General features: G+C 35.1%; 1 protein-coding gene across 1 annotated transcript; it reads left to right on the top strand.

Moving 5' to 3' along the window:
- The first annotated feature begins 4,481 nt into the window (after positions 1-4,481).
- Positions 4,482-5,804, top strand: LOC140158000 (DELTA-thalatoxin-Avl2a-like). Its single transcript, XM_072181248.1, has one exon. The coding sequence runs from the start codon at positions 4,482-4,484 to the stop codon at positions 5,802-5,804; it is 1,323 nt and encodes a 440-aa protein (XP_072037349.1).
- Positions 5,805-16,312: the final 10,508 nt, after the last annotated feature.

The following is a 16,312-nucleotide window of genomic DNA, read 5'->3' as shown; positions in this document are numbered from 1 at the left end:
TAAAAACTTGGGCACTTGCATGCACATGCCTTCCTCACGGTGCGTTTGGGACTTCAAAATTTTAGCCTGGCCCAGGGCCCCCAAAAAGGTAAATCCGGTCCTGATAAGGACCATGATTAGTGCTGTCTTACCCGCATACAAAATCATTCTTCTTGTCACACAAAATCACCGATGCTGTAGCCGCAATTACATCTGTGTATGAATGAATGGTTAACAGTACCAGAAAGGACAAATAACATCCAAATATGAACAAAAATATTCGAAAACCCGTGAGACTAATATATCCATTACAGAAATATGACATCGTTGTATATCATGTTCATGTAGAAAAATCTTGGTACCGCTTTTGTATAATATACAGCTCACAACTAGTCTAGTTGATATTATAACAAAACTACCAGTAATAGCTTCTAGAAACACGTTAAAATTTAGGAACGATTTCATATGATATAGAAGTCCCAATTATGCTAATAAGTATATGCCACACTTCCCTCCCTGGTCCAGTGGTTACGACGCGACATTTAGTAGCAGTACTATAGTACCGTGATTAATACTCATGTTCGCGCCGTTTGCAAAGACTCAAAGTCCAAAATATCGGTTTGGGGTAATAGTTTGGGGAGCCAAGGATATCAAAGGGCTCAAAATAAGTTTAAACATTGTCCAATATACATTAAAAGATCTCTTAGGGTTGATTAATTCAATTCTAGAGTACTGATTACTTTTTTGATGAATGTAAAATTCACCAAAATTAATGGAAAGTTTACTACACTCGATTTTGGCAAAATTTCAAATTTTTCAATTATACAAATGTTTCTTAACACTGAGGATGTTTCACAATGTGTAATTACATTATTACATAATAAAATTGTTAACAAAACACAATTAAAACCCGGATTAAAGTTGCACTATGCCATGAGAAACTAGGGCTTTAATTGGCTCTCACAAAGTTATGCCTTGTTAGTGTGCACAGGGAATGAAGTGAGGTTTAGAAGCCATATACGGTAAACCTATATTATGAATGTTTCAAGCAAATATAAAAGTAGAGTATCTAAAGTAGTTTCCATGTCAAGCTTTTGTCATACGATATTTACTTTTTGGCACTTTAATCATACCTTCGTTAATTCATTGTTAAAATAACTTCATCCCCCCAAAAAAAAGAAGTGAGGACTTTCTTCTGGTGAGGCGTTTATTACTTGGCAAAGCAGCTTGTTTCCATGCAGAGGTACATCGTGGGAGACTACGTGGTGCGGTAGCCTATACAATAGAGCATAGGTCCTGAAAACACACTCGCTATGAAATGATCAATTATTTTGCCAAAGCTCACTGTCATTCGCAAGATGCTCTGAAGTACCAAATCGCAACAGTTTAAAATAGTTGCTTACCTTAAATTGAGTTGACTGTGCGGGGGTAAACATAAGGTTCATAAAGTTCCACCTCCATCATCACATATCTCTTATCGTACGTGACAGGATATTGAAATTAGCCACGATTATAATCTTCAATATTGGCTACAAAGTAAAAGTTATTTGATTAAAATGTGATTTTAGTTTAATTTCATTTTTAATGTTTTATGGTCAAGATGTGTTGGTTCAAGTGAATACAGATTTGGTACGTCGGAAACGGTTTGGAAAGAAAGGCAAATTTTGATTTTAAAAGGTTGCCAACATCTATGATGAAATCATTACAGATTTATTTCTCAAAATGATTTGATTGCTTTATTGTCGTTCAAATAATTTAATCAATATCTAATGCTTGCGGATAGTACAGTTTACTGGGTATCATGTCTTCTGCACAACAAAACCGAAACATGTTCAGCATAGCCTTCGTATTGACCCTTTCCATAGATTGTTGACTTCGACCGGGTAAGCACTTGTTGGTTCAGGTCATATTAATATTGGTTCATAAGTTAAAATCATAAGCACAGTTTTTGTATGTACAAGTTTATTAACAAACTTCATCTTATTTCCACATCAAGATTCACGCATTGCTTAAAATAGGACTTAATTACGATTTACCCCTAAACGTGGTCTAGTCGACATCTGTTTATAATATAATTATAATTATATGTTATAAGGTGGTACATCGTTTTCAGGCCTCTTGGCCTTGTGATGTGCCTGCCTTCATCAATACTTGTTAATGTGCAATAATTTAATTTACCTCTGTTGTTACATTGTATGCTTTATGAGATTGATGAAAAATAAAAGATTGATTGATTGATTGATTGATCTGGCAAATTTCACCAACATTTTTGTGTCTGTTGAACCCTTCGATGTTTTCTTCTCATATAAAACATGCTTAATATTGTTTTGAAGTTTCAAAGCATGTCAGGGAGCTCCAATAGGACCAAAATATTTACCCTGAGTAAGGAATTGGACAACCACGTCTTGAATACTTTTATGGGCATTATCCAAAGCTACAATATAATGCTTACTAATCTCTTGACTTCAGTTTTAACCGTTTCTGATGTACCAAATCTGTATTCACTTTAACCAACATATCTTAACAACCAAAAATCACATTTTCATAAAATAACTTTAATTTGTAGCCAAGATCTCAGAGTATGATCATGAAAAATATCAATATCCTGGTCCATAAGATAACAGAGATGTGATAATGGAGGTAGAATATTTTCAATGACCCTAGTACATGCCTTCTTCGTGCGATAACAAGAGTAATAGGCCTGGTAATCTATGTAACCTTAACCCGGTACAGTGAACGGGATTAAAATTACGGAGTCAAACATTAATATTCCTTCGCGATAATATTAATAATATTAATGTAAGATATGCAAATAGAAATAAACAGAACTAGAATGTTTGATTGTTGGAATTTTTTAATTTTTAATTTACACTCTGTGAATTAATTTGCTTATTATTATTTTATTTAGATTGGCTTTAATTGCTGCAATTGGCCATAATTTAGATCTAATCAAGGGCGTTTGTTAGTTACTAGAGTGTTGCCTATAGTAAACAGGTACAGCTACGGTCTAATTTTCTTACCTCGATTTTTTTAGAAGTATGGAAAAATTGGTAAAGGGTTATTTTTACTGAATAATATTTACTGGTAGGGAGAATGGTATGGTTTCATTTCATAATCGAATAATTGAAATATTATTTGTGGCTAAGTAATGATTAATAATAATAATAATAATAATAATAATAATAATAATAATAATAATAATAATAATAATAATAATAATAATAATAATAATAATGATGATAATGATAATAATAATAATAATAATAATAATAATAATAATAATAATAATGAACATGCATATTCGTCTCAAAGTAATATAAGCTTTACAATATTATCAAAGCAAGTGAACGGAGTTCGCCATGTATCCTTGTTCACAAATCTGATGGTTCACACAGATTAGTCGGAGACATGCGAGCTGCAAATGTTCATTCTTGACTCGTATCCTGTTCCAAGAATTAATGATTGCATATAGACAAAATTTGGAATATAAAAGTTGACAGCAACATTAACAAAGTCACTGTTATTTTTTCCTAAGTCACACGTATAAATTGCCTAAGTCACTGAATTAAGTATTGACTAACTTTTTTTTTGGTTTGTTTTTAAGAAAAGCGTTGTAACGCGTAATGACACCGATGGCTTGTCATACAAATGCGGTGGGGCTTTCTGTTGTTGAATTATTAATAAGGCTAAAAAAATTGTTGTGTTACCCTCAGCGACCTATCCTAAATCCTGAAAAATCAGGGTCGGTATTTTTCATTTAAAGAAAGACTAGTCTTAAGGGGGTACTACACCCCTGGTCAATGTTGTGCCTATTTTTGCATTGTTCTCATTGTTCTCATTTTTGCATTATAGCGCATTGGGGGCAAGGACTACAACTACTGCACTGAAAATTCAGCAACTCAAGGCAAGTAGTTATTGATTTATTGATCAAATACTGGTTTCCCTCATTTTTGACTGTAACTCCACAACTGTTGTCTGTGCTGAAATAAATTTCCAATGCAGTAGCTATAGTCCTTGCCCCTATAATATACATATATTACTTATCACCAATGCGCTATAATTTTTGAGAAAAAATGCAAAAACAGGCATAAAATTGGGCAGGGGTGTAGTACCCCCTTAAATTGATTATTTATCAAGTATTCAATAGTCAAAATTGACAAATGTCCCTAATGGGAGAAGCATTATTTAATGTTTGTGGGGAATTTTTTAAAGGGATAATCATGTGACCCCAACGTTCCTATTTTCCCACTTGGGGGCAACACAACAATTTATTTTTTTGGCCCAATGATATAATTAATTGTAGCTGTATGTTATGTAGCCTACACGCTATTACTTGTTCGTGAACCTTGTACATTGTACACTGACATGATCGGTGCCTTGTTTTCATGTAAATCAACTACATCGAGTCACACTTCATAGACAACTATACATTCACGTTTGTAATCGCTGCCCTAGCGCCACTCAGTTCTACATTTAATTTGGTCTGAAGATCCAGCAACAAAATGATATTCTTCGTCATTTTCGCTGGTTTTGCATTAAGTGGATGGTCGGTCGCATTCGGATCTCAAACCCAGACCATTATCGGACGAAGTTTCTACATACCGGACCAAGACTTAAACGGCGATAAGATGCGTGGAGGATACCAAGTTTTTAAAGATCTTAGTGGTTGTGTCGGTGAAGACAAAGCGGCAAGAATATATAGCGACTATACATATTTCGAGAACACGGAAGCATTTTATAAAAGTCTTAAAACAAAGCATACAATTGACATCTCAACCCACTCCTTCGGGAAAACACTTGATGCTGTCAGTGGACATGAAAACATAACGGGCTCAACATATGTTGCTCTGTCAAAAACAAAGGAAACATATCTTGAAAAATCATGCCTCACTAAGGTAGACGAGGATCTTCTTTCATCGTTCGAAAAATTGCCATTTTCAATCAAAACACCGGAATCGCTATCTGGTTGGAAGGAATACGACAATTTTTTTCACCAATACGGGTCGCATGTTGTAACAAGCGCATCTTACGGAGCGGCATTATATCAGCACGCATTTGATCGATCATCAAAGTTGCACACCAAACAAGTCTTTGACATAGAGGTATGTGCTGCCCTTTCACCACCTGGTACCATAGCTGCTAAGGTTTCTGTATGCAGTGGCGTTACCATTGACCAAACCTTAAATGCAACAAGCAGAGAGATCAAAAAGCAGTTTGTTGCACGGGGTGGATCTATGAAAACTAGACAACAGCTATATCAAGATCCCACTAGTGATGAGACGAGAGCTAAGTTCTTAGGTGAGGCCGAAGAATCAGATGAACCAATATCGTACGCATTCATGCCAATTTGGGGTCTACTGTCACTGAAATATGCGGAAACCGAACATTACCCCAGGATAGTTAACTTAAGATCGTATTACCAAGGATATCTAAGCTATCCGTGCTATGGTGGAATGTCAAAATCAAAAACAGATCCGATATTTGTGGTTAGAGGTAGTCTAAAGAATCCGGTGTTCAAATGTGTCATTCCACACAGAGGATGTGAAACGGACAGCGACTGTAAAGTTTATCCCAGGACTTGGCCACTATCTGATGACTGTTTCTGCAAAAATAATCATTGTGTGAAGATCGAGGAAAGAAAGTGGATTACAGGTGAGATCCGAAAGATCGCTTTCAAGGATAGCGAGTCTTGGGGCAAATGGCGTGGCAATTGTGAAATTGTCAATGATAACCAATGCGTATGCACGACACCAAAAAACAAGGGAATAGTTGTGTGGACTTCTGAAAACGTTGGCGGACATGCTCAAATTCACGATGAACTTTGAACTCATAGCTGTGGGTGTAGAGACTGTGTCATAAACTGCTTCTTTAGGCTAATGAAAGTTGATGTTAAGTTTCTTGTCACATATTTTTGTTGAGTGTTGACAATGGTTGAGGTGACTCTTTCATTATATATTATTGATATGTTTTTGTCATTATTACCGTTATTCTTAATGTAAGACCATGTCAAAACAGGGCGTAATGATTAGATCATCTTTACAGACATTTTGCATCAGATTGAGAAAAGATTTGAAAAGAAATGTGCAATTTTGAAACTACAACTGAGAAAAACTGCTCAAATCATCAGCAGTACTAATATTTGGAGAGTTTACATTATTGATTATTTCCATCTCAGTCATTTGTCACTTGTCAGATAACTGACTTTTACATGAATAAGTTTTGACCAAATTGAAATGCGGGCAGGTGACTTTTGTTAGCCTTATCAATGCAAGCAAAGGCAATTTAACTCATTTGGACTTTAAAACAAATCTAAAGACTTAAGGCAAAGCAATTGCTTTGTGATGCGGTGCGTTGCCGATATATCGATTACCTTTTGCCGCAACTCATCACATTTCCAAGTTAAAATGTATTTAACTTTATTGTGATACCGCAATGCAGTAATCTACGGTACGATGCAGTGCGGCAACGCATCGCATCGCAATTGCGGCGTAGTATGAACAGACCTTTAGTCATTCAATGTGACTCATATTACTCTTTCATTGTCATTGCCATGAACAGTTATTGTAGATATATGATTGTAGGTTGAAAGTAACCTTAACCGTAGAACTACGAAGGGGGTTGTACCCCCCCCCCCATATTTTTAATCCGTCATTAGCAAAACGTGTTACGCCCAAACGACCTAAGGTAGTCGTAGATCCATCTTTTGCGCTCATAGTGATTAAAGCACTTTACCCGGGAATAGGGCCGGCCATCAAAAATGATCGGGGGTTGTTGAGGCCCACCATTGGTTTCTACAGTAAAATCCATGATTTTGGTTTCAAAATTTACTGACTTTTTATTTCTTAGGTAGGTTGAAATAGTCATTTCCTTTTATATTTAGGAATAATTGGTGAAAATCTATTTGCCTATAATATTCTTGTACATAGCCAAAATGTTTATTCTTATTTTGGTATCACTGGCTAGGAAGACCCATAGCTATACGTTGGTATAACGATATGACGTTTATAATTGAACATTAGGGGTGTTGCAACTCCCCCACACCCCCTCCTTCGTAGTCTGTGTTACAAAATATGGATATGGATAGTTCTAGGGTTACCTTACGTTAAGGTTATACGAGGTATTGTTGGTCGAAGCAGTAAAAAAAATCGATTTTCATTATCTGAATCAATATATTATTGAAAAATAACATTTTGGTGTTTTGCAAAAGTTCATTCTACAAATCATATACTTTGAAAACTTGCTTCATTTATTGTTGTTAATGAGTTATGTACGTTTTACAAAAGTGTTTCAGCCCTCTTTACAACATAACTCAAGAACCACAGGGCCTGCAAAAGTGTATCTGTGATATTTTAATTCTTCTCCACGCCCGCTATGAATTGAGCAATGCATTTTCTGCTAAATCTCACTACCATTCGCAAGATGCTGTGAACTACATTTTTGTTGCTGCTTCGACCAACAATACATCGTATACCCTTAAAGGGGCATTTCGTGATCCACAGCCTCATCCCCCACTTTTCTCAAAAAAAGTTGAGATTCTTATATCACTAGAAACCTCTGGCTACATAATGTTTATGTACAAAATATTTCTTGCAGATTAATTCGTTTTGCAAAGATATCGTGAAATTTGAATTTCGTTCTGGTGCACCAGAACGAAATTACAACGCATTGTCTATGGAGCAGTGTAATACACATAATCATGCATAACTCGCAAACGCAAAATCGGAATCAACTGAAATTTTGGGAATAGGCTTTTTTCGTCAATATGTACTGAAAAATGTCATAAAAAGAGGATACTCCTTTAAGTTAGGGTGAGTTGATAAATTCGTGAAACCGGATTCGCAAAGTCGATTTCAACTAAATTCGACGAAAAAAACAATTGTCGGTCCCCCAGCTACTAAAGATGATAAACATCATTCTATATTGATAACATACTATTATTACAAACTGATTATTTATACAATCATGCGTGGTAATTAATGTGAGTTCTCATCATGTTGAACGCTTCCGCTATGTAAATAATGCTAATTGCTCAGTATAATGTGAAACAAGCATTTGGTCACTTGATAAGGCGAACATATCTACTTTATCAATAACATAAGTAAATGAAATTAACATTATTTCTATGGGGCCCTGTATATTTGTATTTTGCATCACAAAATAATATGTATTTTTCATGATGAATGGTAAAAATATTATAGTCTGATTAGTGCAAAAAGATCAGACCAATGTTCAATTTGTATTCTAAAATTTAAATTTAAAAAAAAACTTTTAGCGGGAATATATATAATTTACACAGCTGATTTTTTGAAATTAAAGAGAGATTACAATGTCATGGTAAAAATAAGAATGTGTACTTTTGGTCATTATCTCTAGACTTATCGCCGTGGTTTCGTGCTATTATTAATATTGAATAAACATGACAAAGTCAATGTAACATTTGGACTCTGTCATATTACGCCACTAGAAGGAAGATATCTATGTATGATACCAAGACCAGCAAGCGTGACCAAATCCTCATGTATTGACCACTATACAGAAAAGGATAGGAACTCTGTAGATATATATCATCAAATTTAAGTATTGATTGAATAGCAATATTATTACACATAGGGGATTCCGAATTTGTAATACGTTATCAAAAACAACATTTTGAAAGTATTTGACGACGGAAAAAAATATTCAACGACGGAAACGTTTACAATATAATCACAAAGTACTGCTGCACAGTAGTCTCATGGTGTTCCGCCTTTGCGTTCAAATATATAGGAAGACCACCCGCTATGTAGAAGGTCACTTCGAGACTTAATGCTTACAAGCTCTTATGGCAGCTCGGAGGTGGACATGTGCGTATTTATAAAAGCGCATATATAAATATAACCGAAGTACATTTAGGATATCGTGGCCGCCACCGCTTGGTCAAACAAACCATGTGGTAAAATTCTGCCATCTGCAATTCTGCATACACACATACATACAGTTGCCAACTATAAATTTCTACAAGACCACGGCGGCGCATGTCAACAAAACACAAAATGCAAGCAACAGCATTGAACATAATTATATTATGCAAAGCAAATACTTATACCAAGCAAGATCTAGTGTGGAAATGTTACATCTACAGGGTTATTTTGGTACATTTTTTTTAAGATACGGAAAAATACGGAGTTGAAACTTAGCACTTAAAGAGAGTGAATAAATAATATCTGAAACAATTGTTTTGTTGTACCATTACAAAATACATACTAGTATTCAGGTATATTTATTAAAACACTCCAATAGCAGCCAAAATTGATGAATTACATGCTGAATTACATTCAAATTCATAAAGACAAGGAAATAATAATAAAATATATAAAAAGATCATTATTTGATTATTGCACGATCACCCGATGCACACATATGTACACGTAATACATAGTGTCAATACGGCATTGGATATGGCATGGATATTCTGTATTACAGCATACGTATGTGCACGGTGTACCCCGTTGTCAAAATACCACGTACTTTAATACAGTAATAGCGCCCTCTGCTGGTCATAATTCACGCAGTGAAGAAATATTTGAGGTAATGCGACCCCATAGAATATAAAAAGCAGAATATTGGTACGAATATTGGTGCGTTATCGCAAAGGCAATATTGCTCAAAGACAATATTGTCCAAGGTTGCGCCGCAGGCTTATAAAGAAACAATGTTGCTCCAAAAACAATAGCAAACACGCTTAAACTATAAATTAGCCCCCGATAGAGGGCAGGGCCTGAAGAATGACGGAAATTATGGGGTAAAGAGTACAAAAATGTAAAAGTAGGCCTATGAAATGGGTGATGAGCTGACCGTAAATATAACAGAAGTTTCGTTATCAGCTCGTCATCCTTAAGGTTACTTCTGCTTTCTTGCCCTGCGGGGCCCTTATATTGGGTCCCACTTGGAGTGTTTAGTCGTCGTATAGGAGTCGCCGGCCTCGGGCATCAACAAACACCAATGAGTAACCTTAAATAATTTTTTTAAATAACCTTAATAGCAAAACCTTGAGTAACCTTAAGGGATCTAAAATGAGCGTTTATTGCGTTTCGACAGTATTTTTTGTAGGACATGAGAGCACCTCAGACCTATCGAATTGCATTCTGAATACGAAGCATGTCTTTCTGATATCAAATAATTTTCATTTTTGAAAATCACAATATAATACAAATTTTATGACAAATTATAAAAATTTGATATTTTTCAAATTTTGATATATAACAGTCCTCGAAGTAAATTATATAAATCTAATGATATATTCTTAAAGTGTATGTAGCAGGGAGGAAAAGCCGACGGTCAATTGAAAATTTTGACCTTTCATATTGAAGATATGGATTTTTTCCCAAAAGACCTATTTTTTTTTTGGTGTTTTGGGGAAAAAAATCCATATCTTCAATACGAAAGGTCAAAATTTTCAATTGATCGTCGGCTTTTCATCCCACCTACATACACTTTAAGTATAAATCATCAGATTTATAAAGTTTACTTCAAGTACTGTTAAATATCAAAAATATCAATTTTAATGATTTGCCATAAAATGTGTATTAAATTGCGAATTTCAAAAATCAAAATTATTTGATATCAGAATGACATTCTTCGTATTCAGAATGCAATTCGATATGTCTGATGTGCTCTGATGTCCCAAAATAAATACTGTCCAAACGTTCATACCCCAGCCCTTAATGTAACGACCTTGAAATGTAACTTCTAAAAATACTAGTTTTTATATTCTATAGTGTTATATTACCTTAAATATTTATTCACTACGTGAATTATGATAAGCAGAGGGCCCTATTACTGTTCTAAAGTACGTGGCATTTTGACAACGGTGTACACCGTACCCATACATATGCTGTAGTACAGAATATCCATCCCAGCACAGCATTTAACGTGCCAATACGGCCGTATTGACACAATGTGTTAAGTGTGCATATGTGTGTATTGGGTCGCACGATACACACCGTCATCGTCCCTATATCTTCGTGTTAAAAATTGCCGTGATAGTACGATGAATCCTCACGTTTTTCAACAACTACGCATGGTGATTTTGTTCGAGATAGGCCGTGCGACTCAGGCTAAGTATACAATTTGAGATTTTGAGAGCCTGCCACACTGTTTCTATTCTATGTTTTACGATTTTCGCATGATCAATATATGGCTGGCCGTAACCGCCACAACGTGGAGCTGCTACGCGTAGCTTACTTTTCGCTTCGCGGAGCTAAATTGACCAATCATGTTAGATCTTTTTATTACGCGGAGCCAGTGGATGCATCCTCGTTCCAGAGAGAGAAAACTCTTGCCAAAACTAATGTTTACTATGGGGATTTTAAATAAATCGATTGTAAATAAACCACGACCAGTTGTACAGGATCAATACCATTATTTGATTAGTGTATAGTCAATGTTACCTTGCATGCATGTGTCATGTGTGTGGCGTGTTTGTTTGTTTGTTTGTCTACTGTGTCAGGCCAGGATCACTGACACCCACGGTACTGATACTCTCATACTCTCACGGTGATCATATTGTTGAATGTTGTTGACTTTAAAATAATCATGATGCAGTCATGTCTACAGTAGAACTCACCACGACCTTTGAAGGACTTAAACCCTATTAAAAGCTATTAAACCAAGATAACACTCATGTAAACAGCTCAACTATGTTACATCAGATCTTCTCTGGTTAAATACACACTACACTTGTGTCTGTTTTACCTGTGCAATGAGCAATGAGCTGGTATTATAGTTTCAGTTGGGTGAACGATTATAAAGCGAACGCAAGGTAATACTGTGGGCTTTTGTTTACGAAATGAGACAATAGTCTGCTTATTGTTAACCAGCGTTCTTGAAAATGAGAAGCTTAATGACTTAACACGGTTTAGAAATAATTTCTTCATATTTTTTGGTACAAAAGTACCAATATTTCCAAACACCTAAATTAGCTAAAATTTAGGACATGTTACAAAACTATATTTTCTAGAATTTCAGAGAATACTTTAAATATTGGCCGGTTATTTTTTACACAGTGACGTCAACTAGTCAATGGCCTATACTTCTAACATACACTATTTGTAGAGGTCACGCGTCAATAGTGAGCGCACTGAGTATTGTGTATAGGAAAACGGACAGTAACTACAGTATGTATGGCCTACTACTAGTATATAAAGTAAATCCGAACTGGTTTGCAGTTTGCTGAAGGTCGAATTCCGCAGGCCACACCGCGCAAGTTATACAAATTAGCTCCCAGCGATACACTGCAGATCGCAGAACTGTGTGCATGGTTTACCACCACTCTGCCTAGCTATATAGTTATGTACAATACTGTATGAGTCCCGGTATGAGTTTCTTATGAGTGCATGTCCATCTTAATAATAAGTCGGTTCGTACTTTACATAAACTACTTTTTGAATCATAACTTTCGTTACCGAGGATATCTTGCAACTACGTGACGCTCGTCTGGCAAATTCTTAATGAATAAATTCGCTTCACGTAATGAGTAAGTCGTACTTGATTGGTCAGTTTTACCTCCGAGTAATGAAAAACTCTAACATGATCATGATTGGTCAATTTGGCTCCACGGAGCAAAAAGTCAGCTACGCGTAGCAGCTCCACGTTGTGGCGGTTGCGGCCTACCATATCAGTATCCCATATGATATTTCTATTGAAAGAAAATTTTATTTGTTGTCAGATAAATCACAGGTTTTATCTTAATTACACTAACTGGAAATTAAATGCACTAATTAGTGAGGACCGGTATTTTGCTGTGGATGTGTTTAACTGCAATTTTGCGGTAAACTTTTGAAATCCTGGGTAAAAATTGTGATCATTTCAACTCTTTGAGAAAATATTTATAAAGGAATGCATGTAGAATCAAGGTGCAATACAATGTACATTATTGACACACTATCACTCTCTTTATCTACGTCAATAATAGAATATCGATTTCAATCGAATTGAATACATTGCTCAGTTTTGAGTTTGTAGTTGACTACTAAGCGACCTAAGCGATCGATTGCTAGCCAATCAGATAGAACTCCTTTTCTTGCGTTCGGTGAAATACCACTCGCCCGTCGCTCACCAACGGAGTATTAAATTTATATTTATCGTATAGGACGTCGACACTGTACGATACATACTCGATGAAATAAATACAATAAAAAAATTCAAATTTCATATGTTGTAGCTCATTCTTAACCGCACTAAACCCACCACCATGCATAGCTCACACACCCTTGCACACACCTTTTACACACACACCCCTATGCATGCCCACCCCACCCACTGATGGTAAACTGGGATTTCCTCAGCTATTAACAGCTCATGGAATTTAATAATTGTGCAATACACTGAACATTCTGGAGAACTGGGGATTTCCAAAGATCCAAAATTAGATATGATTGGATTTGTTTTTGTGATTTTGATTGCATGAGAGGGGATTCCCAAAATGTCATTACACGCCAACTCTTGCAAGGGGGTTTCCCATCTCTCATATCTCTCATGAAATAGTTTTAATGTAAACATAGATAAATAATCAAATTAAATTACTCAGCAGGGCAAATCATAACATACTGCTTTGTTGTTCAGATTATAATCTTAAATTCATAGTTTATTAATATTAATACCTTGATGAATGATAATCTTCACAATCGACACTTCCTAACCTAATTTAATACTCTGGGTCCAAACCATAGACTTCAACATCAAAAGTCTCAAGTCTCAAGTTTTTATATATTTTCTCACATTCTTACATTATCTAAAGAACTACTAAACCAATACTTGGCTTGTTTGTTGTAAAAAAAATTTCATGCTGATTCCAAATATGGTCATGACATTTGACTTTTAAAAGAAAATCTGAAATTTTTCATTAGCAGTCAAGAGGGTTAACATACACTGCGCACAAAAAGTATCCGAACACTCAAAACAAAAGCCATTTCTAAAAGACGCTATAACTAAATTGCAAAATAAATTAGTCGATAGATAAGATGGAGAACCTGTACTTTGATACCTCATTAGTTTAGTCCACTAACCTATACGCATTTGAATGACAAAAGGTCAGAGTTTCAAAAGTGACAAATTTGGATATTTCTTCCTTCACGGCGATTTCCGCTGCCTTTGTCACGGCCTTATTAGAGCGACTGCATTGTGTTCAATATCTGCGTGCTTCGAGGTAAATTTTTGGCACTTTTGTAAAGCCCTCTTTTTATTCAAATTACTATAAATTCATTTTGTAGTTTAGTTTTAGTGTCTTTAAGGGGGTACTACACCCCTGCCCAATTTTGTGCCAATTTTTGCATTTTTCTTAAAAATTATAGCATATTGGGGACAAGTAGGATATATATATATCATAGGGGCAAGGACTGCAACTATTGCACTGGACATTTTGTTTCAGCACAGACAACAGTTGTGGAGTTACAGTCAAAAATGAGGGAAAACCGATATTTGATCAATAAATCAATAACTACTTGCTTTGAGTTGCAGAATTTTCAGTACAGTAGTTGTAGTCCTTGCCCCTATAATATACATATCTTACTTGTCCCCAATGTGCTATAATTTTTAAGAAAAATGCAAAAATAGGCACAAATTTAGGCAGGGGTTTAGTACCCCCTTAAGAAATAGCTTTTGTTGTAAGTGTTTTGATACTTTGTGTGGCCAGTATATTTTAGATATCAGTAAATATAAAATGTTCCTTCCCTTGAACCGTACAAATGTAACTGAACTCTATATTCAAATATATCTATGGCTTTTGCTCATACCTCTTTTTAATCTTCCATATTCTTGTATATAATTACAATATTTGAAGAGGTTAATTACAGCCAGAACGGAGACTTCGTCCTTACGTCCTCGCCCTTCAATTTTTCAATTAATAATATAAGCCCATAAAATTCACTTAGCGAAGGAGTCACTCAAAAAATGAATTCTCATCTTTTTTACAAAATACTCAATTTTCAGATAGAACAAAAGCACAGTATTTCTCATTGTAATTTAAAATTTGTCAAAATGATATTAACATTCCAAATATTATACATATCTAATGGTATAACAAGTTTACTTTACAAGTGACTAACTTTGGAATTATAGAGTGCTCAAACCCATTACAGGTGAGCTAAGAAACTAATTAAAAGTATAGAACTTTGGCAAGGCAACCGTTCCTACTTAGTTTGTATCTAATGGTATATATATTAATTTTTACAACCATGACAGAAAACTTACGCTATCATTAAGGGATCTAGAATGAGCGTTTATTGCGTTTCGACAGTATTTTTTGAGGACATGAGAGCACCTCAGACCTATCGAATTGCATTCTGAATACGAAGCATGTCTTTCTGATATCAAATAATTTTCATTTTTGAAAATCACAATATAATACAAATTTTATGAGAAATTATAAAAATTTAATATTTTTCAAATTTTGATATATTAACAGTCCTCGAAGTAAATTATATAAATCTAATGATATATTCTTAAAGTGTATGTAGCTGGGAGGAAAAGCCGACGGTCAATTGAAAATTTTGACCTTTCATATTGAAGATATGGATTTTTTTCCCAAAAGACCTATTTTTTTTTGGTGTTTTGGGAAAAAATCCATATCTCCAATACGAAAGGTCAAAATTTTCAATTGATCGTCGGCTTTTCATCCCACCTACATACACTTTAAGTATAAATCATCAGATTTGTAAAGTTTACTTCGAGTACTGTTAAATATCCAAAATATCAATTTTTAATAATTTGCCATAAAATGTGTATTAAATTGCGAATTTCAAAAATCAAAATTATTTGATATCAGAAGGACATTCTTCGTATTCAGAATGCAATTCGATATGTCTGATGTGCTCTAATGTCCCAAAATAAATACTGTCCAAACGTTCATACCCCAGCCCTTAAAGTAATATCAATGTTTGATATGATTTTGCATACATATGTACCCCATCAAATACCAAAAAAAAACCTTTAAACATTATTTTTGCGAACATTTTTTGCCCCACATTTAAACATTTTCTGACAACCTGTTATAACCTTTTGCGAACAATGTCATAGTTAGGGTTGTGGCGCCCAGGGTTAAGGATACATAATCCCCCCCCCCCCCTTCCTACCACTAATTAATTTTAGTTATAATGAAGTTGAATATCGGTCTAAAATTGATTTTATTTTTCATATGATTTTCTGCTGAAATGCACGAAACTTTTGACTTTGTTTGGATTGGGTGCAGAATCGCATACTGAATTGGTCAATTCGGCGCCCCTAATGCTGGCTAGGTTACGTGCCCCCACCCCCAGTCGCTACGCCATCATCATCAGTCGGCTACAAGCTTTCTCCA

This window comes from Amphiura filiformis, chromosome 7, assembly GCF_039555335.1.
Source record: "Amphiura filiformis chromosome 7, Afil_fr2py, whole genome shotgun sequence".
Lineage (NCBI taxonomy): Eukaryota > Metazoa > Echinodermata > Ophiuroidea > Amphilepidida > Amphiuridae > Amphiura > Amphiura filiformis.
The sequence above is the reverse complement of the archived record's forward strand: the minus strand, read 5'-3'. Positions and strand labels throughout refer to the sequence as shown.